This window comes from Exophiala viscosa, assembly GCF_022695815.1.
Source record: "Exophiala viscosa unplaced genomic scaffold EDD37scaffold_6, whole genome shotgun sequence".
In the NCBI taxonomy this organism is placed as follows: domain Eukaryota; kingdom Fungi; phylum Ascomycota; class Eurotiomycetes; order Chaetothyriales; family Herpotrichiellaceae; genus Exophiala; species Exophiala viscosa.
The window spans coordinates 1,372,290-1,399,454 of NW_026944358.1; the positions used below are offsets into that span (position 1 = coordinate 1,372,290).

General features: G+C 49.9%; 11 protein-coding genes across 11 annotated transcripts; 5 read left to right on the forward strand and 6 right to left on the reverse strand.

The window, feature by feature from the left end:
• Nucleotides 1–480: 480 nt before the first annotated feature.
• Nucleotides 481–3,100, reverse strand: EDD37DRAFT_443556 (oligopeptide transporter protein). Its single transcript, XM_062812795.1, has 7 exons — nucleotides 2,599–3,100; nucleotides 2,213–2,548; nucleotides 2,032–2,163; nucleotides 1,455–1,985; nucleotides 1,306–1,405; nucleotides 1,185–1,254; nucleotides 481–1,136 (listed from the first exon to the last, which is right to left on the reverse strand). Exons 1-7 carry the CDS (start codon nucleotides 2,748–2,750, stop codon nucleotides 622–624), a joined length of 1,836 nt encoding a protein of 611 aa, XP_062669792.1. The 5' UTR covers nucleotides 2,751–3,100; the 3' UTR covers nucleotides 481–621.
• Nucleotides 3,101–5,295: 2,195 nt separating this feature from the next.
• On the reverse strand, nucleotides 5,296–6,176 carry EDD37DRAFT_682173 (cytochrome P450; the record flags this gene model as incomplete). The annotated part of the gene is made up of 2 exons (XM_062819786.1): nucleotides 5,296–5,857; nucleotides 5,917–6,176. 2 exons carry the CDS (start codon nucleotides 6,174–6,176, stop codon nucleotides 5,392–5,394), a joined length of 726 nt encoding a protein of 241 aa, XP_062669793.1. The 3' UTR covers nucleotides 5,296–5,391.
• Nucleotides 6,177–6,550: 374 nt separating this feature from the next.
• On the reverse strand, nucleotides 6,551–8,306 carry EDD37DRAFT_610110 (cytochrome P450; the record flags this gene model as incomplete). Its single annotated transcript, XM_062815180.1, has 5 exons — nucleotides 6,551–6,691; nucleotides 6,746–6,840; nucleotides 6,905–7,464; nucleotides 7,521–8,051; nucleotides 8,104–8,306. The coding sequence occupies 5 exons, from the start codon at nucleotides 8,304–8,306 to the stop codon at nucleotides 6,551–6,553; spliced, it is 1,530 nt and encodes a 509-aa protein (XP_062669794.1).
• A 1,830-nt stretch (nucleotides 8,307–10,136) lies between these two features.
• On the forward strand, nucleotides 10,137–13,764 carry EDD37DRAFT_632980 (uncharacterized protein). The gene is made up of 5 exons (XM_062816756.1): nucleotides 10,137–12,122; nucleotides 12,170–12,261; nucleotides 12,312–13,078; nucleotides 13,133–13,391; nucleotides 13,442–13,764. Exons 1-5 carry the CDS (start codon nucleotides 10,533–10,535, stop codon nucleotides 13,488–13,490), a joined length of 2,757 nt encoding a protein of 918 aa, XP_062669795.1. The 5' UTR covers nucleotides 10,137–10,532; the 3' UTR covers nucleotides 13,491–13,764.
• EDD37DRAFT_695229 (uncharacterized protein) lies at nucleotides 13,722–14,914 on the reverse strand (the record flags this gene model as incomplete). Its single annotated transcript, XM_062820098.1, has 4 exons — nucleotides 14,669–14,914; nucleotides 14,537–14,615; nucleotides 14,037–14,467; nucleotides 13,722–14,014 (listed from the first exon to the last, which is right to left on the reverse strand). The coding sequence occupies exons 1-4, from the start codon at nucleotides 14,778–14,780 to the stop codon at nucleotides 13,722–13,724; spliced, it is 915 nt and encodes a 304-aa protein (XP_062669796.1). The 5' UTR covers nucleotides 14,781–14,914.
• A 34-nt stretch (nucleotides 14,915–14,948) lies between these two features.
• EDD37DRAFT_695230 (cytochrome P450) lies at nucleotides 14,949–17,015 on the forward strand. The gene is made up of 3 exons (XM_062820099.1): nucleotides 14,949–15,307; nucleotides 15,364–16,466; nucleotides 16,533–17,015. Exons 1-3 carry the CDS (start codon nucleotides 15,173–15,175, stop codon nucleotides 16,945–16,947), a joined length of 1,653 nt encoding a protein of 550 aa, XP_062669797.1. The 5' UTR covers nucleotides 14,949–15,172; the 3' UTR covers nucleotides 16,948–17,015.
• Nucleotides 17,016–17,093: 78 nt separating this feature from the next.
• EDD37DRAFT_695231 (uncharacterized protein) lies at nucleotides 17,094–18,357 on the reverse strand (the record flags this gene model as incomplete). Its single annotated transcript, XM_062820100.1, has 4 exons — nucleotides 17,094–17,597; nucleotides 17,650–17,936; nucleotides 17,987–18,123; nucleotides 18,176–18,357. The coding sequence occupies 4 exons, from the start codon at nucleotides 18,355–18,357 to the stop codon at nucleotides 17,094–17,096; spliced, it is 1,110 nt and encodes a 369-aa protein (XP_062669798.1).
• A 405-nt stretch (nucleotides 18,358–18,762) lies between these two features.
• Nucleotides 18,763–20,927, reverse strand: EDD37DRAFT_632988 (carboxylesterase-like protein). Its single transcript, XM_062816757.1, has 5 exons — nucleotides 20,630–20,927; nucleotides 20,305–20,577; nucleotides 20,062–20,237; nucleotides 19,640–20,007; nucleotides 18,763–19,592 (listed from the first exon to the last, which is right to left on the reverse strand). The coding sequence occupies exons 1-5, from the start codon at nucleotides 20,791–20,793 to the stop codon at nucleotides 18,981–18,983; spliced, it is 1,593 nt and encodes a 530-aa protein (XP_062669799.1). The 5' UTR covers nucleotides 20,794–20,927; the 3' UTR covers nucleotides 18,763–18,980.
• Nucleotides 20,928–21,062: 135 nt separating this feature from the next.
• Nucleotides 21,063–22,132, forward strand: EDD37DRAFT_632989 (Alpha/Beta hydrolase protein). Its single transcript, XM_062816758.1, has one exon. It carries the CDS (start codon nucleotides 21,103–21,105, stop codon nucleotides 21,949–21,951), a length of 849 nt encoding a protein of 282 aa, XP_062669800.1. The 5' UTR covers nucleotides 21,063–21,102; the 3' UTR covers nucleotides 21,952–22,132.
• Nucleotides 22,133–22,343: 211 nt separating this feature from the next.
• EDD37DRAFT_658280 (uncharacterized protein) lies at nucleotides 22,344–23,757 on the forward strand (the record flags this gene model as incomplete). Its single annotated transcript, XM_062818959.1, has 3 exons — nucleotides 22,344–22,922; nucleotides 22,980–23,283; nucleotides 23,339–23,757. The coding sequence occupies 3 exons, from the start codon at nucleotides 22,344–22,346 to the stop codon at nucleotides 23,755–23,757; spliced, it is 1,302 nt and encodes a 433-aa protein (XP_062669801.1).
• A 449-nt stretch (nucleotides 23,758–24,206) lies between these two features.
• EDD37DRAFT_682192 (cytochrome P450) lies at nucleotides 24,207–25,930 on the forward strand (the record flags this gene model as incomplete). Its single annotated transcript, XM_062819787.1, has 3 exons — nucleotides 24,207–25,147; nucleotides 25,210–25,669; nucleotides 25,733–25,930. The coding sequence occupies 3 exons, from the start codon at nucleotides 24,207–24,209 to the stop codon at nucleotides 25,910–25,912; spliced, it is 1,581 nt and encodes a 526-aa protein (XP_062669802.1). The 3' UTR covers nucleotides 25,913–25,930.
• Between the last annotated feature and the right edge of the window lie 1,235 nt (nucleotides 25,931–27,165).

Below are 27,165 nucleotides of genomic sequence, written 5' to 3' on the forward strand. Positions count from 1 at the left end.
CAGGCTTCTAGCGCTTCCACGAAAGTACCATTTGCGTGATGGGATACGTTGACAGCAAGTTTTGCATCATTAGATCCACAACTGCACCATCCAGGTAACATGTTGAAACTGCGTGAGGCGATTCGAGATCAGCCATGGGACCGTCTCGCCATTGTTCATTGGCAAGGGGTCTTGTTTTGTGTCGCGACTGGTAGAACTTATACCCCACGGGGACTTGATGGGGAAGCTCGGTTGCTGCGCGGAAGGTTGGCACGCAATATACTTAGTGACGGCCTCGCTCAAGTCACTAACTTACCACCTGGATTCGCCGGTCATAGGATGAAGAAATCAATGGAATGACAAGCCTGTCCTTATTGATTGTGCCTTGTCCGATACCGGAAGAACGCCTAACTACCTGGGATAACGACTCAAGCGTGAGGACGTCTATATCGAGGATTCCAAAGCAGAAATCACCATCAGACAGGTCTAGTAATGGCGTGGTCCATATATCTCCAAACATGTCCTCCTGCTTGAATGTTGCCAACTTCAGAAAATGTCATGAAGAGAATTGGTTCTGCATGTTCTCCTAACGTAAGCGTCCGGGTCAACTCCCCCATATGTGATCGCTCATGATCGGACCATCTAAGATGCTGAGAAAAATTGACCATCAAGAGGTGATGTGCAGGAAAAGGTGGTGAGACCAGGAGATCCATTTGCAAAGGATTCGATGATAAGCGTGATTGAGGCGTACGCGCCAAGTCCACCAAGAGCCAGAGCACCAAGGAAGTAAATGATGTTCCAGAACATCACCGCCTTTTCGAACAGGGTTCCACCAGTGAAGCCACGAATGAATCGCTTGATACCAGTGTCGTGGCGGACAATCCTGCCGGTAGCCTCGTCGTAGCCTTCGCCAGGCTGGATAGCATTGACCATCGACTTTGCACCGATATAAAGGAATGGTGGAAGGGAGTAGGTGAACTGGATGATACAGATTGCGCCGACCACACCAACAAGAGCGTTGAAGTTGGGAATGACCGCGCCGATCACAAACGCAAGGGCCCAGTAGACCGGGATAAGGATAACCCAGACGATTTTTCCAGACTTTTTAGTCAAGGCGGGCATCTTGAATAGCTCGACGCCCACGTTCATATAAATGACTGGCTCCATTAGCGCATGAATGATTTGGAGCTACAAAGACCACTTACCCTTGAGACCAATATTTCCGTAAAGTACGGCAGCAATTGTACCGGAGATAATGTACAAGATGTTTGCAATCTGTGTTGTTCGTTAAATAGCGCATCGCGGATAATGGGCAAAACCACTTACAACCAAAGCCCAGTAAGGACTGACAGTCTGAGGACTTGGACTGATAGAATATTGTCCTTGGTATCCGTACAAGAAGAGTCCATAAAACATGTAGACAAACCTGTGACAGGGTTAGCTAGTTTTCCATAACCCAGGCCAGTAAGGCGAACCAAATGAAGAATTGCGAGATCCACATAGCTTTCAAGAAGTCTGCCGGACGTCTCATTTCGGCCATGAAGTTGGTGAAGATGTTTGCACCACCATAGGCGAAAACTGTGTTCATGATACCGTTGAGTGCGCCAACGAAACTTCCGGTGTTTGGAATGTTGGTGCTGTGCATGACTGGTGGATAGACACCGTTGACTGGGGTGATTCCTTCACCAAGTGATGCACCAGCGCTAAGGACACCAGCAGCTGTGTAGTTTGGTGCGGAATGAGCGGCAACTGCCATTGTAATGATCATGATGAAGACGTTCATAAAGACAGCCAGATTGGCGAGAAATCCGAATTTCTGGAGAGTTCTGATTTGGCCAAGCACCATACCAACAATAACGAGGATGATCACACAGACGACGTAGCAGAGCTTGAATTTGGCCACGATTGAGAGAGCCAGTCCGTTGGAAATCGTGATCAGCGCGACAGTCAGAATAAGTTGTATGGATTGCAGAATGTTGATCGGGATACGTGCAGCTTGGCCGTAGCTGAACTTTGTCAGCATATAATTCGCACAGGCGTTGATAAACCTACATTCGATAAGCCAAGTCACCGTAAGTCAGAGCCGGGTATCTGAAGCTGTCGGTCCACATGAACATTTTCCATTCAAGGTAACCCGAATATCCAGCCAGTACAGCGAACATGGTGAAAAGAACAATACCTGGACTGTGTGATGGTCAGCCAAGGCAGGCGCATTAAGAATGGCAGAACTCACGCCCAGCCGACAGTAGCGAAGGAGTAGGCAAGTCCAAAAGGTCCGAGAATGTCGGTGGTGATAAGGTAGAAGCAGGCCGCACCACTGGCCTGACGAATAGCTCTCTGGGCATTCATCCACTCTTCGTCGCTGACTGCGATACGGGTGGGCGCTGCCTCGCCGTCTTTCTTCTCTCCCATACCGAGTGTGGCACTGTCGCGTCGCGTAGCAGTTGTGTCATAATCATGGTGTTGTGTTTTCTTGCTAGGCCAGAGGACACCAAGCCAGCCAATCTTGGGGTCGTTGGCTGTCATTTGGTCTTGCTCGATGCGTGTTTGTTTCGCATAGTGAAGGTACCTGATGATTGTTAGTGGAGGACGAACTAGGGAGGCTCCGATTCAACGCACTGATCAAACGTGACACTGGGATCGCGAATGCCGAGTAGTTGTGGACGAGAGAAAGAGCCAATTCCCTGTCCACTGAGACTACCGTGCCTGGCGGTCGCATCTCCATTGATGCTCAGGCGAGGATCGCCACCATCTTGTGCGAGATTCGCCATGGTGAGTGATGCTGGTAAGTAAATTTGGAGAAGGAAATTCGCAGAGAAGAAGTGAGGGGGAGAAAACAGTCTTATCTTTCAACATGCGAAGAGCTAAAACATGATGCGAGTACGCCATGTGCGCGACAGGCCAGGGGTTGTTCAACCGAGGTGGTGATGTAGTATTCGTCGCTACCTGGGAACCACAGATGGTGGTGTGAGAAGGTAGATCGTCGCTTGGATTGGCTTTGACCCGGCAGACGGCGTCTCCGTCCTTCCTATCCGGGGTTCACTGGGACATTGCACAAGCTTTCTCTTCCGTGCTACTTTTGAGCTTATCATGGAAAGTGCCCGCATCTGCGCCACTTTCAACATTTATTGGTTCGCCCCTGCCCGCTTCCCCATGGTCATTGCAGATATGGAGCCCTGTCCGATAACGATCTGATCAATCAAAATGCTTGATCTGGATGTGATCGAAGCTCTGGAAATAACAGGGTTGCATCGAAAGTATTTTGGTGACATCAACAATAACTTACACCTCGCAAGCTTGAGCCAATGGTAAGCGAGGTGATGTTTGCTCAGATCATCATTTGTTCACAGCATTCAGCCTCTCGAATTGATCATTGATGACCATGTCTTGTGCAGCCACGAGCAACAGACAGAGTTCGTGCGGCTGAGTAGTATCAGTCTTCATGTTTAGAAACATCGCATATCATCGGCTTGATGACGATTTGAAGTCCCTATGGTAGCACACGACATGTTTAATCTTTCGTGGCGGTGATAAGCAAAAGCTTGAAAAGCTTATGTTGTTATCTTTTGACCAGCTCCACTGCCTAGAGTAACATCACCTTCAATGTATGTTAGAACTCGTCGTCCTGATTTTGAGATAAGAACTTGAATCTAAGACACGTCAGCTTCTCTCAAGAAACCCTATTGTCGAGTGGTTGTCCTTTGCCTAAAGTCGTGAAGACCACATCGCTATCGAGGGCTATCCACGGCTACTCCGACAATGAAGATCCGCTGTATGCATTATGCGAACCTAAATCGCATGTCCCTCCCACCCCTGGATGTTCTGGAATTATTCTAGTCTTGAAAGTGATGCTTCTCCGTTCTTCGTTAGCACCCTAATCTCGGCGTATGCCGTAATAGGAAGTATCCCTGTCCTAAATTGCACACTACTGATCCTACAACTATCAAGGGTATTGCGAACTGCGAAGAGGCACAGAGCACTTTCCTTTTGTTGACTGATCGTAGTGTGCAGAGTAGCAGCAATCCATAGAGCTAGACATAAGCAATCATTTTCTTGCGATTCGTGTGGTTTGCCACGGATACAACGCTTCCCCAGGCTCAACTTCAGCCTGGGCCTCGTCGATTGAACAGGATGACTTCGCTCACGCTCCACCACTGCCCCTAAATCATCATAGTCCACCCATTGGTAAACGTCGACAGGGAGCTGCAGCAGCTGAATCCCACAATCAACTTTAGAACCAGTCACTTGGTAGGTACATCTGGGCAATGAAGAGTGTCTCCCAAACAACCCACAGTCCCTCTTCATCCACCTCTCCGGATCTTGTGTGGCTTGCGGCCTCAATAGCAATGCACTTGCCTTTCGGATCCGGCACCGTGCCAAGATCTTTCTTTATGGAGCAGGTGGTACTGGTGTGAAGTATAGTCTCACCATTCTTGAGGCTAAGATTGTTGGTGCAGATGTCCACGGCTAGGGTAATACCATAGTGGCTGGCGTGTGCAAGTACTCCGGCTTTCCTCATTTCTTTTGTCCAGCCATGAACGGGCATGGGCCCAAATCCACGCGATTACGGGCATCTTCGAATACATGCAATGCGTGCGCGGTCCTGCTCGATAGTATCTGCGTGTAGTATCCCAGAGCTTTTCGATGTACACCGGGAAATCGACTCTCCACCTTACGACCGGGGGAATAACACTACAAGGACATTCGTCAGCAATGCTATGCACCAGAAGCAATCTACAACCAGCCCTGCCAGTGGGCGGCCGGGGTTGCCGTCCGGTAGATGCCTTGTTACATTGAGTGAAAGCTTTCTAGGGGCACTCTGATGATCCCACATGGATGGGCTTGGGCCAACATGGGGTAGAACAACCACGAGATTTCGATGTGTGGCCAGCAGATGAAGCCAGCTAAATCTGCCTGGAGCCACACGACTAACGCTGTCGGTGTATGGACCATGAACTGCCAGCCTAACGACCTGTGACCACCAATCACACCGTGCAAGAACATACCATTTTGCCTTATAATTGAACAGCTTAGGACGTGAATGAGCACTTTTGCGTCCGATTAGGATTATTCAGACAGCCAAGATGGCTTGTAATCCCTCCAACGCGGTCTTGTTCCATGAACGACGAGACCGCAACGTCACGGCAGTAGGTCAAAACAATCTATTGACACAACATAGCAACACATGCGGATGCGGCTAGTCAGCCAGCCATTGCGAGGCCTTGCCTACAATCCCACCACATCGTTGAATCCTCTCGAACAGGTTCGAGTATCGGCTCTGATCAATCCCTCACTCAACGTTGTCAAAATGATCAAAACCACTGTAACGAATGGGCTGGTGATCGTGATCTAACGACCAATGAATCATAAAAGTCAATATTGGATCAAACATGGACACGTCTGACTGTGATGTCACTCCTCCTTGTTGTTGGGCTTCCATATTCCGAACACCATGCCGTCTGGTACCCTTTTCCATTGTCCAGAATCTGGATGGATTAATTCCTCAACGTCCTCGACGGCCTTTCGGATGATTGCTGTTCTTTCAGGACTTCTCGGCACAATATTGATTGGATAGGCCTTGGGATGAACCGTTATACCACCAATTAAATCATCGATGTTGGGAGTGATAGGGTTTCCAGCCTTATCAAGGGCCTTGTTGAGGTTAAAACCCCACAGGATCCTGGACATACCCAGGAAGAGAGATCGTTCAGCAATGTGGATACCCTGACAAAGACGGCGTCCTGCGCCAAAGTTGAAATTATCGCGTCTCAGTGGCTCACCATTTGCGGACTCGTAGAGCGTGGTGTCGTCTCCTTGAAATCTATCTGGGTTGAATCGACGCGGCTCTGGGGATCTCTCAGGATCCATGTGAATGCCCCTGTCAAAACGAGTCAGCTTCTCAACCCTTGTCTTGAACGTCCCTGCTTTCAAACACACCAAACGTTGTTGATGATTGTGGCTCCTTTTGGAATCTTCCAGCCGTTATAGTAATCATCCCTTGTAACACTGTGAGGCACTCCCATAATGACAGTGGGCATCCACCGGAGAGTTTCCTTCACACAGCAACGGATATAGTCAAGGTTAGTGTAATCATCGACGTCTGGTAAACGATTAGGTCCCACAACACGATCAATCTCATCCTGAGCCTTTCTCTGGACCTCTGGAAAGACCATCATCGCTTGAATGAAGGCATACATTGTCGAGGACGTGGTATCGGAACCGCCCTCAAGTAGTGATCCAACGATATAGCCTACTGCTTCATCCGACAAACTCTTTTTGGTCTGTCGGCTCTGAGATTTCTAGGAGACCTCGACTCTTGTCTGGACTTTAATTCATATCTTACGTTGTTGCTGTTGTAGTTGCATGGAAAGTCGAACCACTTTACGCGTCCATACAAAATCGCGAAATTTGTATGGGGCCGCGACTAGCCCTACCTTCTACTATAAACAGCTCGACTAGCAGACCAGTTCATAAGAAGAGTTGTGTAAGACACTAAAAGGTCTTGTAAATGATCAAACTGCATAGCGACCTGCTTTGGCTAATTCACTACCTTTATCCCCGGGCCAGAATTTCAGTATTGGAGATCCACGACGGAAGAGCATTCTCTCTCAATCAACTGCGCATGTTTCTCGCTACGAACTTTGATGTTTACGGCGAAAGGCGCTTTCCCTCCAGCTAGCTGAGGAATTCTCAAGGTGTCGATTGGGTGTCCCTACTCAACAAGATTAGCTGTCGATTCGAGTGATACCCTTCACTGAAGACCTACCGGGACTTCTTCAAAGTCAAAGCAATACAGCAGCCTCGAGATAGCTATAAACACGTTGGCCTCGCCTACGTGCCAACCGGTGCACACTCTTCGGCCTGCAGAGTTTGAAAAAGTAAGCATGAGCTCGAAGAGCGGGAAACTTTTCGGGAGCCGACTTACCGGGCCCAAAGGACCAGTGCCCTTTCAGTGGATTGTTCAGATCTTCGTTCAAGAAGCGCTCTGGATAGAACCTTTCAGGTTCAATATACTCGTTCGGGCTCAATGCGATGGCCCACGCATTCCAAGTAAAAACGGTGCCGGCGGGAAACTTGTAGCCTTCGTACTCGTCATCTTTAATAAGGGTTGTTGGGGTTCCAATCTCTGCAATGTTGGGCCGCCACCGAAAGCCCTCTTTGACGACGGCAGTGATATATGGTAATCTTGCACGGTCTCCAAAGCCTGGAAGTCTTTGTGGATCGGCGCCGCACACCGCATCCAGTTCTGCGCGAGCCTTTGGTACCCAATCTGGATATGTGCATGCGGCTGCGATGATTTGGCTGACAGAGACCTTTGAAGTGTCACTGCCAGCCTCCATCAAGCTGCCAAGGACGAAAAGACGCTGGGTTTCGTTAATATCGGGCTCTTTTTCACATTGCTCCAGGAACTGAACAGCGAAGCAGTCTCTTTGTTTTCCGTCTGCCAATTTCTGATTGATGTTTCTGACCTCGTCTGCGTAGACTCTGTAAAATGGTTAACTTCTTCCAGCAGTATTCCGTGGTTCACGGTGGGATCTTACTTTCGAGTCTTGTGGAACAGTCGGAGTCCACGAGGCCTCCACCATTGTAAAAAGGTTGGCAGTTTGGCTAAGACAGGATATCCATCGACCAAATTCGCCCCGGGCTGTACGTTCGACAGGAAGTCCTCGATAGTCTCAAAGAGTTTCTCTGTGGCAGGTTCGCCCAATTGGGACCGCCGACCAAACACCACGCTCATGATGACGGAATTCGCAAACCGTCCATTGGCGGTATACCACTTATCAGGATTGTGAAGGTAGTCCCAGAGTAAATGTCGAGATTCGGTGTCTTGAAATGGCTTATATACCTCGGTCTGGCGTGAATTGAGGATAGAATGCATGATTTTGCGCAGTTTTCGCCAGTGGTCGTTATAGCCCATCATCACAATCCGCGAGCCTCCTGAGATGATGTCTTGGGTCATGGGCCATTCGGGTCGAGAACTGTATATAGCTGATCGACGTTCCATCAAGTCGTTGACAACCCGTGAAGAGTTTAGAAATACCCATGTCTGAGAGCCGAATTTGCACGTAAACCTGTGGTAGGTTAGTGAACTTGAATTCAGTTTGGCAATGGCGTCTTTCTCACATTTCGCCATACTTTTCAGCCAAGTCTTTGGCCCAGGGTCCTTGCTGTGTCGGAGGAATCTGGAAAGTGTTCCCAAAGAAAGGGATCCCGGGCACTCGAGGGGGCAGCTTGTATTTGCGGTTCCAGATGATGCTGGCAATGAGCCGTTGGCCAACAAAAAGAGCCAAGGCGGCGCCCAACAGCAACCATGAAGGAGACGGCATTTCAGGAATCGTAAGGAAATTGCTTGCTTGGCTGAACATGACCTGACAACATTTCACACAGATATTTGTGAGTATATCTCTTTGCAAAAGCTCGTGGGGTCTTTAAGAGCAGGTCCTTCCCCACATTCTGGTGGCATAGGCACAGGATTGCTGGTCTGCGCACTTGAATTCCCCCACCACACCAGAAGTGTGCACCCGGAGCACCCCAGGACGGCCCCAGCACTATCCGAATTGCTCTTGGCTGCATAAACCCCAGATGCGTTTCCGAACCGTGAGGGGCAGGCAAAAGTGATCGTTTCTACCCAGGCGTGCCAGGGTCCGCAACATGAAATATATTTTTTGGCACCGTTCCTGCCTACTCGTGTCCTTTCCGGATTCACGTCACTAAGGATCGAGCGAACAACTTTCGCCCAGCATGCTGCTGCAGGGAGTCATTTCGCCAGCCGAGAAGACATGCTTTGGATAACATAGTGTGATAGTGGTTGGCGCCGGCACGGTGGGCTTTTTCCCGACATTGAAAATGGCCAGAAAGGGAATTGATGTTCTCGTGGTCGACATTGAGAAGGACATCTGTTCAGAGTCCCAGGGCTGCAGCGTAAGTCATCGTCATATGCTATCCAATAAGCGAGCGTACCACTAATCATGTGGCCAGTTTTTGCCTATCGTTATTGTCCACGAGCAAGAGGGTATTTGAGTGATCGAAGCACAGGAAGTGGCCATAAAAACCACGAAGGAATTTTATTTCGTTTACATTACAGCAAAGGCGACAAGGTCGTGGCGCGGGGGGATATGGGACAATTACCAGGTACCCAAGGGTGAGTAGGGATTATGACTACGCCGCCGTACACTTGGGACGGCACGTGACCGCATTAATCATCTTGGAATCACTTGCGCTTGCTTCCGATTTCCAGGATTGCTTGAAGTCACCGACTCGCCGCAGCCACGCAATCAGACGATGGCACAGTCGATCTGGTTTGTGTGATTCCCTTGGAGAGAAATCTTCCGGTTGCGGCTCTCGATTGGCGCCGGAGAGGGCAGTTCCGTTCGATGGTCGTTATGTCTCCCATTCAAGGCCTTTACCTGGTCCGATTCCGCGTTCGTAGCCACTCAACATCACCTACGATCTCGAGGCCTTTGAGGGATGGGCCACAGCCAACATGGTCATCGACTCCGTGGTTCTTGCGACGCGTTTGGCAGGCATCTTTCATTGAGAGAGACGCCGAGCCAGAAGCTTTACTAACGCAATATGCCGAGGAGCGGAAGAAAGCCTGGGTCGACTTTACTAACCCTGAGTCAATCCAATTCAACCTCAGTATCCATTCCGAGCACCCGGACATTGTGAAGCAACGGGAAGACTTCCATCATGCGCTCAACACGGATAAAACTATGGCGCTTGGCGTGGCGCAAAGGATGAATACCTTTATGGAAGTTACGTAGACGAACGTGAGGTGAATCGAGCAATATCGTCTGTCGCTTTGAGATCAATACAAATAGTAGAAGACGGACGAGTTTGCTTAAAGACGACAAGACAGCCGAGAACCATCCGTAGGTCTAGCAGTCCATTATGCCTCAGAGACTGTGTAAAACAATCTCCAGTACTCGAAAGTAGTAATCACATAATATTCTAATAGCTCTAAATTGTGAAGTCAGTGCACACTATTAATTAGAAGGGGAACGCCCGGAGGTCAGTTCCCCGGACTGGTTTGTGCTCAAACCAGAAGTCAAATGGAGCTTAGCGTGCTCGAGTCCTCGAGGGGTCGCCCTGACTAGGAGTCAAGGGCGAATCAAGCATGCTTACGATAAAACTTTGCTGCATTTCCAAGGGCGAGTAGCGGGGTAAAAACGGGCACGTGAACGGGTCATCACTGAAATGTAGGTGGCAATCAGGATCGATTGAGTAGTGAGCAAGGCCCTGCCAAAGTGACCCAAAGTCTTCCACTAATCTCCAGGACCGGGTTTGTCAACCTCATTGAGCCCATTCACAATCGACACTGAAATCTCGCCGCCACCACATTACTTTTCCATGTACCCAATATTGACCGCTTTACACCAGCACAATGAGCGCCGCCTGACTGATGACTGATGACTGCTGAGTGCTCTAAGTCTGCACAAATTGATCGGGCCGCCAGAGATTCATTGACACTCATCCGCACCACGAGCGCGCGACTTCTTTGGTGGCATGTCATGTTCGGTGTAGTCTAGCAACCCTCTCATCACTACCACAAGATGACAGCACCTGAAGGCGGCAAATGTGCTACAATCGTCTTCGATAAGCCACCGGCGGCAGATCGCAAGTTCCCTTGCAAAGTCTGCTCCAAGGTTTTCAAGCGCAGTGAGCACCGTCTTCGTCACGAACGCGCCCACACCCAGGAGAAACCTTTTCATTGCAGATACTGTCACAAACGATACTCCCGCAGAGATCTGGTTGTGCGGCACGAAAGAACTTTGCATTCTTCCAAGTATACGCCAAAAGCCAACGCGAGCCGAGATGGTGAACGTGACAAAAGTCCCTCAAAATCGGAGTCGAATCCTGTTGAACAAAATGACAACGTACCCGCCGACATTGAGGCAAACTCGACCAAGGCCGGCAGCCTCACCCACGACGGTGATCCTGACATCGTCGCTTCAATCTCTGGCTGCAATGAGCCCGTGCTGCAGTTTCCTCCAGATTCAAATCCTTCAGCCGCTAACCAGCACTTCCACGTTGGTCTCAAGGAGGCCACGGCACTTGCAGCCAGCAACCCGACAACAGACGCTTATCCAACCAGTGCAACTGGCCACGATGATACTAACATGTATGCCCTGTTTGGTGACTCGGCCAACGTCAACACCCAGTCCGGTCTGCCGCCTCCGATGCAGCGGATAGACAATTCGCACGAGGAGCTACCGAACCAGCCAAGTGTCGACGTCTTTCCATTGCACGATATCATCTTTCCGGACCTGGACCTCTTTGACCCTTTTCGAGGCCTTGTCCATGGCACACCGGACTTTTATGGCCTCCACGACGACTTGGGGCCGCTGGGAGCCTGCTCGCCGCTGCCCCAACCAAAAGAAATCGCGCCGCAACCTACGTTCTTCCATGGTCAAGTTCCTGGGCCGGTTGGCGACATTGCGTCATCCCATCCGCAGTCGTCAATGGCCCTCGCTTCTCTCGGAACGACAATGTTTCCCACGCAATTACAAGCTCAGGTCTTTCCACAGAAGACCAATTGTGTCAACAATTGTCAAGCATCTTTCGCGGAGCAATCACCTGCCTCCACGAGGTCGACAGCCTCGAGCCTTCCAGAAGTAATAAAGACCTCTCAGGTCAAAAGAACTTACTTTGGAATTACTCCACAACACAGAATGGCAATTTACGTGGACTTGACGTCGAGACTGAGTCAAGATGATCTCTGGGGATTTGAACTCCCAGAAGCGCAAACGTTGGAACAATGCTTGCGCAGTTATGCCGATAATTTCCATGTACATCTACCTATCATCCACCTTGCTTCGCTGAATGTTGAGGAAACGCCAAGTCCTTTGGTTCTGATTATGTGCGCCATCGGTTCACTGTATCGGCTGGAGCGCCGGCTCGCAATGGCCCTGTATCGGAAGGCGACACAAGCCTTTACAAAAAGTATGGCCACTTGGCTGGCCACGAATGAGTCCCTGATGGCTATCGATGATTTCACCCCATCACTAGACACAACGACCCATCAAAGTCCGCTTCCTGTTTGGATCATGCAGGCGAGGGTTCTCCTTGGGGTATTTGGCACCCTTAACGGCAATGCAGGTTTGATCAAACGAGCCTTTGGATTGTTGGGGTCTCAGTGGCTGGTGAGGTGCTTTGTTAAATCCGATGATTAGTACTAATCATCATGCAGGATTGTCATTTAATGTTGTCCTCTTTGAGCGTTGGCCAGGAGCCCAGCGACATGACATGGAAGGACTGGGTGCAACGCGAGTCGTCAAAGAGGTTCGTCGACCTTCGTTGTCCGATTAGACCGTGCTGACTTAGCGCGCTAGGATCTTCTACGGCGTGATCATCTTGTCGCATATGCTCAGTACTGCATATGGTCTTTGTCCGGCCTTTTCAGCAGCGCAGATTGCAACCTTGGAAATGCCTGGTGATCAAAATCTCTGGGATTCCTCTTCAGAGAGTCAATGGCTCCTATTGCGCCGTGGTGGACCCCGAAGCACACCGATAAGTCTGGGAGAGGCAGTGTCGAAGCTGATGTACGATAAAACCGCCAAAGAGACCTTGGATGATTCGTGGAAGTGGTCTCCTTTTACGACTGCAGTCGCTTTGTATGCGGTCGCGACACAAATCTGGCATATATCTTCCGCTAAAAACCTCGGGGTAATGCCTGGAGATAACGGACGGCATACAATATTGTCGGGCCCTGGCGACATATTGGAGACCGAAGCCGCTCTGAGCAGGTGCAGACAGCTCTTGATCACCTCGAAAAACGCAAGTGAGGTTCCCTGGAGTGACGAGAATGGACCGCTCCTATTCAACTGCATGGCCGTTCTCCGCGTTGCGTACGGTCGTGCTTGTATGCTCACTGCAACTATGGACCGATTCATCTTGCTCAGGGAAACACGCGGTGAAATCATTGATGCAGTCAAGAAATATCTCTACGTCGATCAGCCTCGCAGCCAAGCAGTCTCTGGCGCAGTTGGGAGATCGATCGAAGGTCTCTTTGTGCCCATCCAGGCAGGATTGCTGTGGACGCGGAAAACCGCCGCGCTGACCTGGTGGGTAGATCATGCCCTTGCGGGATGGGATACTGGTCAGTAACACCTCCACCCATATGACCATGAGGCGACAAGCTAAATGTCTCTAGCTCTCTTCGTTACCCGCTGGGTCCATGCGATTGAACAAGCAGAACGGCGCCGAAATCCGGTTGATGACTTGGAAAGACAGACAGTAAAGGAGGTTCACCGACTGTTAAGAGAAGCTCAAATCCCATGTGCGGGCGGTGATTCTCTGGCTGCTGCAGTAGCAAAATTCTGGGCTCAGTTTTTTACTGATACCTGGGTCTGGGGAGGTGAGTCTTACGCATATGACCATATTGATTCTGCCTTTCCTGTTGGCTTGCTATGGTTGTTTACCAACACTATGCTTGTTTTGGACATGCTAACACGCCTCTTAGTGACTCCACGTATCGGTTTTGTACTACAAGAGCTTGCCAAAGCCTATGAAGAGGAGGCTTCAGCATTTGAGCGACCTAAGGTGTAGGCGACATCATCACGCGGCGGCTGAGCAGGTGCTCTTATTGCAGCCAGCCACAGTCCCGGAAAAGACGCTACAGGATAGCAGGAAAGTGTACTTTTCTCTTCCGATAAAGCACAACCACAGGTGGCGATGACATGCTCTAATCTTCGAAAGTAATGGCAGTTCCATGATGCATGTGATTGAGCGAAGTCTCTGCGTTATATGAACGGTTCTGCGGTCAGGAGCCTTCTTTGTCCCTCGTCAATATCCCTGCTCAGACTGTGACCCATCCAGTGAGGCTGACTTTTCGCTAGGCTATCTTCGAGCTCGACAATCTCGTTGCCTGCAACAAAAAAGGTCTTGCCGTTGGTATCAGGTCGGACCGTTGGTAGCAAAAGCGCAACTGCGATTCCAGCCGGGGTGTTGGCCGGCAGCTCTCCCCAGAGATCGTTCAGTGCTTTTGGGACCATTGGAGTTGCTGTCGACGGGTTAATGACGTGTCCCAATGGACCTGAAAGGGCAGAGGAAAATACCTGTGAACCACGGGGCGACAGCGTTAATGGTAACATCGGCTTTTACCAAATCGTTTCGCAGTGAACGCATTAAGCCCACGACTCCTGCTTTCGCAGTCGAGTACAGGTAGAGAGGTGGCGTGTCGAGAAAGGCTGCTGCCGAGGCTGTGAGGACGATTTGGCACTTCCTTCCTGGCAGCTTCTCGAAGTAATATGCCGCACATTTGCACATGTAAATGTGGGCTGTCAGATTAATCTCAAGCGTATCGAGCTTCGGAGCTCGCAAGAGGCCCGTTTGAGGGTCGATTTCATGCTGGAGTAACACCTCGCCCGAGTTGACACCTGCATTCGACACCACGGCATCGATGGCTCCGAACTTCTCCCACCCCAATTGGAAAATTTGGATCACGTCGTCCCAACGTGCAACATTAGTTTTCCGAGAGATTACATTGCTGGTGGTCAGGATTAGAAACAATCTTCTAGTCAAAAATTTCACAATAGTAAAAGTGTGGTGGCCTTACTCGCGTGGGCTTAGACTCTCTACGAAACTGGTCAACTGTGCTTCGTTCCAATCTGCCAGGACCAGGTTGGCACCATGCTCTAAAGATGACAAGTTTTAGTGAAGACACCCAAATTGCACTGCTACAACGTACCATGCGCCAATTCGGCCGTCGCACGTCCAATGCCAGAAGAACATCCTGTTATGAGTATTGTTTTGCCTTTCAGCGCCTTCAATTCTTCTCTGTCAACGTTGTAGGTCGTCATGGCTGCCACATGAAAGCACCGTTGTTCCGACTAGGTCGAACAGCCTCAGATTTGAAAGACATTGCTCACACCTCCACCAGAGACGTTCCTGGCCATGTGACCCCAGGGTGCGCTTGTGTGGTAGTGGAGAGGGGTTCTCTAAGTGGCAGTGGAGCGGTGCCTGCGGCAAGGGGTTTGGGGGGTAACCCGCTAAAGAACTTCTTTCGCCTTTGCCTTTATGGGGTAAGCTCTACCACCCACACATCCAGGATGTGGTGTTTCTTATTACGGAAGAACACATGGAGTACAACAATCATATCCGGTAATGTCCCACGGGAGTTATGCTCTTATGATAGAAAAAACAGCAACTCCCTGTTGTCATGGTCAGTAGCGATCGTTATTAGGTGAACGACATGATGTTGTCACTTTCGTCAGCCCAGCTGGGCGACCTCGCCGCAGTATCGAGCAAGCTCATCTTGCTCTCAATCCTGCTTGTTCCGTTGGGTCTTCTGTCGTTGTACTTGCACAACACACCCTCCACCTGGAAGGTACGTCTGGACCCTAATCTGAAATGAGGATATTCTCAGCTGACTCTATCGCTCAGGACAGTCGACGAAAGAATCTACCGCCCGGCCCCAAGGGTTATCCATTCATTGGCAACCTTCTCGACCTTGCAGATTCGGAACTCGTTCGAGCCAAGGCGATAGATTGGCATCAACGGTTTGGAGATATTTTCTACACCAAAATCGGTGGAACCGATTACATCTGGCTGTCATCTCCCAAAGCGGTCAAGGATTGTTTAGACAAGAAGTCGAATATTTATTCGTCGCGTTCACCTGCGCCATTTGCTCAAGATGTCGCCAGTGGTGGGAAGCGACAGCTGTTTATGAATTACGGGCCTGCCTGGCGCAACCTACGAAAGTCAAGCCATGCCTTGCTTAATGCCAACAGTGCAATCAAATATCAGCCCATTCAGGACTTTGAATCGAAGCAGCTCATGGTCGAATTAATTGATTCACCGGAGAAGTTCTACCAACACAATCGTCGGTACAGTGCCTCTGTGGTTATGCTGCTTACCTATGGCTACCGACTTCCGAAATGGGACCATCCTCTTGTGAAGCAAATCTACACTGTCCTCGACAACTTAACGGAGATGACAGCTCCCGGGGCGCACGCAGTGGACAGTTTCCCTTCATTAGCAAAACTTCCTCAGCAACTTCTGGGTAACTGGCGCTCACATGCGGAAAAGGTCTTTGCCTACGATAGTCAAGTCTACATGGGGCTTTGGGAGGCCCTGAAGAAGGGAGTGGATGATGGCTCTGTGGCAGAATGCTTTTGCAAAGACTATTACCTCGCCGATCCAAAGAAGCACGGTATCGATGATCTGCAAGCCGCCTACATGTGCGGTGGCCTTGTTGAGGCAGGCTCGGAGACCACAAGCACAACTCTGAACAACTTTGTCCTTGCGATGCTCCTCTTCCCAGAGGCAACGGCAAAGGCACAAGAAGAAATCGATCGAGTCATCGGCAGCTCTCGTATGCCTACATGGGAGGACGAGGCCGACCTTCCGTACGTCAGGGCTCTAGTGAAAGAGACGCTTCGGTGGCGGGCCGTGAACAAATTTGGAATGCCTCACTATACCACCGACGATGACTGGTATGAGGGTTACTTTATTCCGAAAAACTCTGTCGTCATGCTGAACTGGTGGTAAGTGATGTCCCTATAACTCACTGAGGCTGAACTAGATACTTATTCGTTCACCCTCTCCTCTAGGGCTATCCATATGAACTCGGAGCTGTACAAAGACCCCGAAACGTTCGACCCGTCACGATATCTCGACAAACCACTCTCCGCGGCCGAGTACATCAACGTGAACGATCCCTATGAGCGTGATCATTTTACTTACGGCGCGGGTCGTAGAGTGTGCCCTGGAGTGCATGTGGCCGAGAGATCGCTCTACATCAACATCGCCCGGACTTTGTGGGGATTCAAAATCACGAAACCTATTGGAGCAGACGGAAAGCCCATCGAACCAGACACAACGATGATTAGAGGCTTTCTCAGTGTGCCTAGACCATTCCAAGCAGATTTCACTGTCAGGTCACCCAGCCATGCTGCAACGATACGGAAGACATTCGAAGCGGCAGAGAAAGAGGGTATCAACATTCAGCGTTCTAGGCTCAATTAGCCCATTGTGGCTTTGGCTGGGAGTTAGTCAGGAATTTGTTTTTGTTTCCTGTGGTAGTCTCATGGTACGCATATATCAATCGAAGTCGTTGCATGTGCTATGTATGGAACAAGACCAAGCATGTGACGTATCATTTCTCTCGTAAACTATAAACCTGGAGTTTCCGACATACGCCATACAACCTTCTCTGCATTGATTTTGTTCGCCCTCATCAATTCGAATGCCTCAAATGCGTCGTACATCCCTTTACCGGACAAATGCCTGACCCTGGCGGGCTTATACTCTTTCCCAACATGTTCCATTGTCCAGGCCATCATGGCTCTTAACCTCAGGGCCCCTTTGGAGTCGTGAGGTTCTCCCTCATGGAATTTGAAGTCCTCGGTTTTGAAAGTCTCCAGATCCTGGATAATCCCAGCGATAGCCATCTCAGCATGGTGGTTTGGGCTGGGGCGCGTGGGCGGTAAGGCCAAGATAATTGATCCGCCGGGGGCAACGGCCTCTTCTAAGGGGGTAATATCTACCCCGACGCAGTCGTAAGCGTGCGATAAAGTCTTGCCGGGTGGTATGACAGATTTGATCTTGCTGACGACATCTTCGTCACGGTAATTAAAGACATGGTCAGCTCCTAAACTCTTGAGGTAATCGTGCTGCTGTACAAATGCATTAGCTTCTCATTGTTGTCGGAAACTGGCCACCTCATACCCGGGGGGATGCAGTGACGATGATCGGGCTGCAACCACTGATTTTCGCAAATTGTATGGCCTGAATCCCAACCTGGCTTGAACCTCCCCAAAGAAGGATTGGCCAGTCGCACTTTTGCTCCCACGGTAGCGGAAGGGGGGGCTGCATTCGATTGTAAAGACCATCACAAGCTGTACAGGAGGTCAAAGGAATGGTGGCGGCTTCCTCTTCGCTCAACACATTTTCATCAAATTTCCAGGTCGTCACGGCAAGTGCAAGGAAATATTCCTGAGATCCTCCCCATTCAGCTGTGGCCTCCATTAGATACCATCGGCCGACTATCAGAAACAAGACTTACGCGGTCCAATGCCTCTTGTAAACGTCAAAACCTTATCGCCAATCTTGAAGTTGGACTGTTCAGACCCAACCTCAACGACCTCGCCGACAACATCGAATCCTTCAATCGTGTTGACGGCCCCAAAAACCTCTGGATGCCTACATTGTCGAGTAGTCAGCACCATCACTCCGAAGACTTTTATTACACAACCAGTCCTGGAGTATGATGAACTCTGAGAAGGTCCAAGGCAGTAAATACTTATAATCTCCTGGATTTACTCCAACGCATATTGTCTTCAACAGCAACTCATCCGCCGATGGTTTGTATCCTCCCTCCACTGTCTTAATCTCCTGGGTGGCATCACCATTCACCCAGATAGCCTTGTGAGGCATCTGAGGGTTCGTGCTTGGGATAGTATACGCGAGACTTCTCCGAACTTTGAATTCTTTTCCAAAGCAAGCCCTAATCTTGAGGTTTCCTTTGGATAAAAGCAAGCTCTAATCTTAAGGTTTCCTTTGGACATCATATTCGAACTTCGTCCGATGCGCAATGGGGATTGAGTGGGATGTGGGGAATTGGCCGATTCGGCATGTGCGGGTTGCCCCAAGCCCCGACCTTCTTCTGTCAGAGGCACGCTAGCCATGGGATGGTGCTGATGCTCTCTTGTTTAGCGCCTGCCTCGAAATTTCCAGCTGGAGCAATCAGCAATAGCAACCAAAAATTCGACATGCTGGAGTATTGTGGAATTTTTGACGAACGCTGTTCATGTATGCATGTAATACAAGACCGGCCAAAGTGGGGAATAATATGATACCAACTACGAATGTTTCTATACCTTTCCTTTGCAGCAATGCTTTAGTCTAGGCGCATTTGCTCCGAATCTACTGCCAGCCGTGTCTCTTCCGAATAACGACAGGAGGCATTTTAGACACTAAGACGATCCCCACTGTCAGCTCCATGAAATATGCACCAACTGCAGGACCGCCAAAGTAGACACCAACGATGAAGCAGTGAACTAGCGACCTGCCAAAAATGTGTCCCACGCGATCGACAATTGATCCAGAGTACTGGTCTTTCCTGCAAGACTTCCGATGAAGCTTCGGCGACCAAAGGCTTCTGGAGACTTGCCCTGCACATACTGAGCCCCTCCTACAACAGGCGGTCCATAGACCTGAGCACCTCCCTCCGTGTCGTCATAAACGTCAAAAGGCGCTTTTCCATTAACGAAATTGATGAAGTCCGATCCGAATTTCTTTGATAGCTTCTGCTGCTCAGGGCCCAAGTGCTCAATGAAATTCTGGAACAAGAATGCCACGTCGAGTATGTGGGTTGACTCGCCTTTGAAAGGACCGTCCCATGGATTCGGTTCATTGAAGTGATAAAGAAACGCTCGCCGAGACATAGCCTTAGCCATCGTAAAAGCTGGAGCATAGAATCCAATGTCCGTGCCGAAGCGAAGAATGTTAAGCATATCTTCATCGTCCGATACCGAAGTAGCAATGCCATAGGTGTCCAAGAGCTTGGCTCGCTCATCAGGAAAATCTTTCAACGATTTCTCCAGCGATTGACGAAATGCCTCGGCAATGCCAGCTTTCCGCGGCCCGACTGCGAAAAGGAATATGCTCGCCTGCGAAAGATTAGCAGGGCTCTGGAATCCATAGAGGGTACACAAACATCAAATTGGCAGTCTCCCACCATGATACGGTCGCACCATTTCATTCCTGGATATTGGCTCCGCTCACCTTGCTGAGTCCACTGTGCAAAAGAGCTAGGGTATCTGATGTAGTCCTCGTCATGAACAGCAAGAAGTGGCACATCAGGCCCTATACTGCTTAAGAATGTTTCGGCCGGAATCTCAAGCAGTGACTTCAACTTCTCTTCCGAGGAAAGCGATGTGTCGATGTTCACAGCATCAAGTACCCTTCCATAAGCATACTCTGCGACCGGCATTGGGAGCGGCTTCATGAGTAAGGAACTCCCACCCATGGCCATCATTTGTTTGAACAGAGGTTTCTCGGACTGCAGATGAAGAGTGCATGACACTAAATGGTGGTAAAGTCAGCAAGGATCGATGCTACTGATTATGATCTTCCCACCAGCACCGGCACTTTCGCCGACAACCGTGATTTTTTCAGGATCGCCTCCAAATCCGTCGATGTTCTTTTGGAGCCATTGTAATGCGGCCCGTTGGTCCAGAAGTCCGCGGTTGGCTTTTATCCCCATTTTCGAGAGTTCTTGCGAGTAGAGAAACCCAAAAGCCCCAAGCCGATAGCTGTAAGAGCGATCATTTAGCATACAATTCATCACCAAGTACAGGACATCGAGCTTGGAGTACATACTTTACAGTAACGCCAATCACAGGTTCTTGTTGCTCGATGGACAATTGAACGGTTCGTACAGGATCATACTGCGGCCAAGAGCCGGATCCAATGCTGAAACCTCCTCCGTGAAAGAAGACGAAGACAGGGAGCCGCCCGCTATGCTTCGCCGGCAAGGCAATATTCAAGTTCAGCCCGTCCAATTCGGACATTGAGCCCTTCCCATGCGGCAATGTTTGCTGGATCAGGGAGAGCTCCATATCGCAGCCTTGAGCAGGGGATATAACGCTGGGTCTGAGAGTGATTTCAGCTCCGAACCAATGAATACACGGTAAACGTTACTAACCCATGTTTTTGTGCATCTAGAGCCGCTGATGGATCACCTTCTGCGACAACTGGATTTGCAAAGCGGTTTTGCAAGGTCGCATATTGAATGCCACAAAAGCGATTCACACCATCGTGTGAGGTCCCGGTAATCTGACCGAGGAGCGGATGGGCGTAATGAGCCATGTCTTACGGCTCGATAGGATTGGACAGCTTGATCGATATATGAAAGGCCGGAAACAGCTGTGTGTGTTTTTATATGATCTAACGTAAGATGCAATTTTTGCTCCTAAGAACTCATATGCATCTCGAGGCTGGGCGTGGTTGTTGGGGAATGGCCGCGATGAAGTTGACCCCATGGCTGTTCGACATGTGGGGAAGCCACCTCCACGCCAAGAACACTCTGTCGCTTCAAAAGTGGTCACGCACGCAGAATTTGCGGCATACTACATAGCAACCAATCTACACTACCTCTGTCAAGGCAAATCCATTACAATGCCCTCTACAGACTCCTTGATCCACCATCCTAATGGCCAGACGTCTCATATTGTCGAGGACAACTTCACTGACCCATGGAAGCCATGCGAAACCATCTTAATTCAACACGGCTTCGCTCGTCACGCGGCATTCTGGTACCACTGGGTGCCTGTTCTTTCGAGACAATATCGGGTCATAAGAAGAGACCTACGTGGCCATGGATTGTCGAGTACAGGAGATGATCCTAAATATGACTACTCAGTCCAGACTATCTGCGACGAAATCATCGACACTCTTGACCAACTAAAGATCGATCGGGTGCACTTTCTAGGCGAGTCAACTAGTGGCATGTTGGGCGAGATATTGGCAGCGCGTCATCCCGAACGTCTGCACTCTTTGATAATATGCTCGTCACCAACCTGGCTTCCACCTGCTGCTCTCAACCTATTTGCTTTCGGACAGAAGGATTGGCCAACAGCGTTGCGGCAAGTAGGATCAAGGGGTTGGGGTGAGGCATTAGCCCGAGTCCCTGGCACGCTGTCGATCACAGATCCAGAGTATACCTCTTGGTGGAAGGACCAAGTCGCAGTTTCGTCTGCGGAGGGTCTGGCAAAATATGCTATCTTTCTATCGACGCTGGACTCGAGGCCATATCTGAAGGACATTAAAATTCCCGTGTTGATATTGGCTCCAGCAAACAGCGCAGCCACGAAACTAGAGGAGCAAAGGGGTATCAAGGAGGCCATTCCAAATGCGGAAATGGTTGTCATTAATGGAAAAGGGCACGAGATTTATGTTGAAATGGCTGCGGAGTGTCAGGCCGCGGTCCTCAAATTTTTGCACGGTCTACGTGCGAGTTCCTCGTAGCTGAATAACCATCGAAATATCATATTTATCTGGAGCAGAGCTCGAGCCTCTAGATCATCAGCGTCCTTCTTAGCAGCGTTTGAGGCGGTCCAGTTTCTAGTCACTAAACCACAACCACACGAAAGTTCCACACGATCGAGAACATATCCAGGCCAATTTGTTCTTACGACGCATCGGTGCCATGGGCAAACCCCCACCTACAAACCCCCCTGGGAGTGGTGCAACGCGCCACAAGCAAGGTTGTGGAAGTCACGTTGTTATGTGGAGAGCGCGACGGCGCCTTTACTTTGATCATCTGAAAACGATCGAAGAACTATATTTGCAACACAAGTAGAAAAGAATCATTGACACAGTAGATTTTCTTCACATTATTGCATGCACTAACGTAAAAGATGGCAGAATCACTCGACGCTTGGGTCATTGTTGTTGGTGCAGGTCCCGCAGGACTCCTGCTCACCCAGCTACTCGCTCAAAAAGGAGTGCCGGTCGTCCTCGTCGAGAAAAGCGACAAGTTGGATGAGCAGCCTCGAGCGACACACTATGCCGCTCCTGCCATGGCGGAGTTGTTGCGAGCCGGTGTCGTTGAAGAGATGGGCCAAGCGGGCTTTCACCCGCACACCATTTGTTGGCGACTACTTGACGGGACAAAACTGACCGGCCTGGATCACTCACTGACCGAAGGTGACGAAGACCAAATGGTATGCCTTCCGCTGAACAAGCTGGGACAAATTCTCTACAACAAGGTCAAGCAGCAACCAAATGCGACGATCTTGTTCAACCACGAGGTCATCAATTCCGCCCAGGATGAGGACTCGGCCTCTATCACTGTTTCAACGCCGACCGGCGAGCGAAACCTTCGAGCACGCTACATTGTGGGTTGTGATGGCGCAAACAGCAAGATCCGACGTATGCTGTTTGGAGACTGGGAGTTTCCAGGTAAGACCTGGGACGTTCAAGTCGTAGCAACCAATGTAAGTACTCGACTGTTTGATGTGAAAAGAAGGGCTAGAGTTGCTTACAAATTCCAGGTGTATTACGACTTCTACAAGTATGGATATGAGGATGCCAATTTCATCATCGATCCGGTACATTGGTACATGGCGTCACGAATCTCGACGGACGGGATGTGGCGCGTCAGCTATGGAGAACAGGTTGGCCTTACGAAGGATGATCTGCTCGCCAATCGGGACGAAAAGTTCAGAACCATGCTTCCGGGGCACCCAGAGCCCGACCAGTACCGTATCACGAATTTCAGTCCTTACAAAGTCCACCAGAGGCTAGCTAAATCGATGAGAGTGGGCAGATTTATTCTGGCAGCAGATGCTGCTCATCGTAAGCGATGCTTTTATAAGCTACGAAATCATGAAACCTACTAATGTTATCTTAGTGTGCAACCCATTTGGAGGCCTTGGTCTTACTGGCGGCATCGTTGATGTAGGAGGATTGTTTGATTGCTTGGTCGGAATATACGAAAACAAGGCACAAGACTCTATCCTGGACAAGTATGACCAAATACGTCGCGAGAAGTATGAGCAGTTCATCAATCCGATTTCGAGTTCGAACATCGTGCGGATGCACGACAAAGACCCAAAGACCATCATGCAAAGAGACGAATTCTTCCAAGCTATTGATAAGGTCAAAGATGACCCTGAGGCGAAGAAGGAATTCCTCAACGGAATAAACGTGATCAAGCACGACTTCACCCAGTATTACAAGGACTCGTCGAATGTTGGAGAAAAAAAATCTCCGAAGCCAGAGAAACCAGTGTCAGTTTCAGCTGTAGCAGCGGGGAGCGTACCAGAATAACATTTCAGAGAGGCTCTGAGTACTGGACAAAATCAAGTTGAACTATATTCAAACGCAGCAGTCACCTTCAGCGGTCAATAGTGTGACTGCCAGATATTCCAATCCGAGGTAGACTATGGGCGCTCACAAGCTCAATTCCCCTATGAGAGAGCAATAATGTTTCAACCCTATATGGCCCAATGTGGGTGGTCGGGAGAGCACCCGTGGCACCCTGCAGTGCTCACAATCCGTGGCCAGGGATTTCGTCTTGCCCTCACCCATCTTCCCACAGTCTAGGACAGCCCCCATCTGTCCTGTGGAGGAGACTGTGGGGATCAGTTCTGCGAGGGGTAGCTCGACAAGCCAGGTCTATTATTCATCCCCATTCCTCTCGGTCTTGACATCTGGTATATTTAGTAGTTTTCATTGCCGCGGACATCGTTTAATTCGCATTACCCAAGTGACACAGAATGGATCTCAGTACACCTATTCAAGGGCTAAGGCATCTCTTGGTAGGGAGAACGTTCGCGTTCTACGTCCTTGCCAGCTTCGTGGTCATAGGAGCGAGTACCCTGCTTCTTATTGTTTATCGTCTGTTCCTCCATCCGCTCTCAAGATTTCCGGGACCACTCCCCGCCAAAGTCACTGGGCTATGGCGAAGCAAGAAGTATGTTGATGGTAATTGGCATGCTGATGTCGTCGAACTTCACGAGAAATATGGGAGAATCGTGCGGATTGCTCCAAATGAGCTTTCAATTGTCGACGAACATGCAATGAAGAACCTATACGGACATGGTCACAATGCCCGAAAGACAGACTGGTACTCGGTTTGGGACCCAGCAGGGACAGCTCCTCAATTGTTTTCGGAGCTGGACAAAAAGCAACACGCCTTCTTGAGGAAACGACTCGCAGGGGCATACTCTATGTCGTCTGTCCTTCGGTACGAGAAGTATATCCAAGTCGTCTTGGATCTTCTCCTGTACCGGCTGAAAGCAAAGGCGGAGGCTGGTGAAGTGGTCGACATGGCCGTCTGGACCAACGCCTTTGCCTTCGACACAGTTGGCGAGTTGGGCTACGGAAGCCAGTTGGGCCATTTGTGGACGGAAAAGGACGTAGGAGGGCTTCGGAAAACCATCTTTGACGCATTCTTTGTCTTGTCTAATCTGGGTCATTTCCCTGGACAAGCTCGGATTCTTCAAAACCCACTCATGGAAAAGCTGCAGACATTTATGGGGGCGCCGCCCACATTTTCACGTTTCCGGGACTGGACTGCAGAACAGATTCGAAAGCGATTGCAAACCATCGAGACCACGAAAAGAGATGACCTTCTTACTCACTTTTGCCGAATGAAAGCCGCGGATGGGGGCCCTGCAGCCTTCGAGGCAATTCTTATTGAAGCAATGAATCTGATGTAAGTGACCAGGATCTTTCAGCCCGGGCTCTCAAGGCATTACGAGACTAATTGATGGGCAGCGGAGCTGGTGCAGACACCACGTCGATCGGCATGCGAGCATGCTTGCACTACCTCGCGCTCAACCCAGAGGCGTATCGGGAGACGCAGAGAGCTGTCGACAAGTATTACGAGGATAAGAGCCTGGACCGCCCTATTAAGTACAACGAAACTCAAGAGATCCCTTATCTTGTGGCTGTCATCAAAGAAGCCACCAGAATATTTCCCTCGATCGTGTTTCAACTGTTACGCCATGCACCAAAAGACTTTGAGGTTCGAGGCAAGTCGATCCCAGCTGGAACTCCAGTGGGCATCAGCCCCATTTCACAAAATCGCGACAAGGACATTTGGGGTCCTGATGCTAATGAATTCCGTCCTGAGCGTTGGCTACAAGGCGAAGCAAGAACAAAGTACCTCGACACCAGTTCAATGACTTTCGGAGGTAATGGTCCACGGATGTGCATTGGACGAAATATCGCACTGGTTCGTCAACTCCCACATTAGACCCATACCAACGCCGCGTGCCAGTCTAACACTTTTGCATAGGTTGAGCTACACAAATTTCTGGCACAATTCATGCGCAACTTTGACTTCGAATACGTGGACAAGTCGAAGCCTTGGAGGGTAACAACCTACTGGTTTGCGTACCAACATGATCAACACATGAGGATTACATTTCGGAAAAACCGCTCAATCCGTGAAGTCACGTCCATGGAAGCAGAATAAAGGGAAATCCAGGGGCTGGACAAGAATATAAACCTGCATCTCCAAACCCTGTGTTCGCAGTATCTTGTTAAGCACCTCGTCTCGATAGCTGTCTTTTCTGTGATGGGTTTTGGATTGTAACCAGATCAACCCTTGCTCGCGGGTTTAGCGAATGCGAATGTTGGGGCGGGCAGACTGAGATAGCGTGGATAGTTTCCAAAAAAGCACGAGGGCGATCATCCAAACTTCAGATTCCATGCCATTCATCGTGTCAACCATCTCTCCATTAGTCGGCAGCCCACAGCCTCGGCTGGGTGCTCGGCTAATTTTGATCTATTACCCGTGCTTGCTAATGACGACAAGCAGGAAGGAAGGTTCTCATTCGAATGCTAACATGCCACATGCCACATGGTCACATGCCACAACCACATATGCCACATGCCACATGCGAGACAGCATGGCTTGGAGCTTGGCCAATGCACAATAAGTATTAAGGCAAGAATTCAGTTTGAGACGGCTAAGATTCCCTCTTGGTTACATCCAGCTGAACCTGCATGCAGAGGTCCTGAAAGGAAGACAAGGTCTGCATAGACCTCGGATAGTCCCCGCAGTCGTCCTGCAAAGCTCTCCCACTTCATCGCCTTACTCGTCACCTACTCACGTGCTGGTATGCGTTTGCAATATAGACAATGGATGCTGGACTTGGTTTTTGGGGGCGAATGGCACGTAGCTAAGGCGACGATGACTGAGTTGACCTCAATAACGCAGATTGTTGGGACACAGGGTCAATTCAAAGGTCGCCGAGAGGAGGTTGAACCGGTAATATCACGTTTTGATAAAGCTCATGTGTCATTTTACTCCAGGCGCCCGTCGCCCCCAGAGTAGATTTCTATTAAGCATGCCTATTAGGGTGCCCGTTGCGCCTAACGTGATACCTAAGTGATTCTATGGCTTAAGTACGGCTGAGCGCCGGGAAGCCCTGGTCAATCCACCTTCGCTCGTATAGGCAACGAACCACGTGAAAATACCCCTCTATCCTACGCCCCCAGTACAACGCCGCTGCGGTCTAGTCTGCTGTCCGTGCTACAGACATCATATAGTAAGGTCTTGAGGCATTCATCGCTCTCCTCCAACTCAGAACCCAGCCGACAAGTCTGGACCAGGACTTCGTTCGCTAAAGAGTTGCATGTGATCTGGAATAAAGGAACAATGGAAAGATGAAGACAACTTTTGACCGCAAGGATTGGGATTCTCGTCAGAAAATGCGGAACTAT

Excerpts from the sequence above, each read along its gene's own strand:
- EDD37DRAFT_632988 (XM_062816757.1), bottom strand. The coding sequence starts at position 20,793 with ATGGCTCATTACGCCCATCCGCTCCTCGGTCAGATTACCGGGACCTCA. Across the intron at positions 20,578-20,629 it reads CTAGATGCACAAAAACATGG|ACCCAGCGTTATATCCCCTG; the intron begins GTTAGTAACGTT and ends AATCACTCTCAG. Across the intron at positions 20,008-20,061 it reads CGGCGAAAGTGCCGGTGCTG|TGTCATGCACTCTTCATCTG; the intron begins GTGGGAAGATCA and ends ACCACCATTTAG.
- EDD37DRAFT_443556 (XM_062812795.1), bottom strand. The coding sequence starts at position 2,750 with ATGGCGAATCTCGCACAAGATGGTGGCGATCCTCGCCTGAGCATCAAT. Across the intron at positions 2,549-2,598 it reads CCCAGTGTCACGTTTGATCA|GTACCTTCACTATGCGAAAC; the intron begins GTGCGTTGAATC and ends AACAATCATCAG. Across the intron at positions 1,406-1,454 it reads ATCTCGCAATTCTTCATTTG|GTTTGTCTACATGTTTTATG; the intron begins GTTCGCCTTACT and ends ACCCTGTCACAG.
- EDD37DRAFT_632980 (XM_062816756.1), top strand. The coding sequence starts at position 10,533 with ATGACAGCACCTGAAGGCGGCAAATGTGCTACAATCGTCTTCGATAAG. Across the intron at positions 12,123-12,169 it reads TGTTGGGGTCTCAGTGGCTG|GATTGTCATTTAATGTTGTC; the intron begins GTGAGGTGCTTT and ends ATCATCATGCAG. Across the intron at positions 12,262-12,311 it reads CAACGCGAGTCGTCAAAGAG|GATCTTCTACGGCGTGATCA; the intron begins GTTCGTCGACCT and ends TTAGCGCGCTAG.
- EDD37DRAFT_632989 (XM_062816758.1), top strand. The coding sequence starts at position 21,103 with ATGCCCTCTACAGACTCCTTGATCCACCATCCTAATGGCCAGACGTCT.
- EDD37DRAFT_695230 (XM_062820099.1), top strand. The coding sequence starts at position 15,173 with ATGATGTTGTCACTTTCGTCAGCCCAGCTGGGCGACCTCGCCGCAGTA. Across the intron at positions 15,308-15,363 it reads ACACACCCTCCACCTGGAAG|GACAGTCGACGAAAGAATCT; the intron begins GTACGTCTGGAC and ends TCTATCGCTCAG. Across the intron at positions 16,467-16,532 it reads GTCGTCATGCTGAACTGGTG|GGCTATCCATATGAACTCGG; the intron begins GTAAGTGATGTC and ends CCTCTCCTCTAG.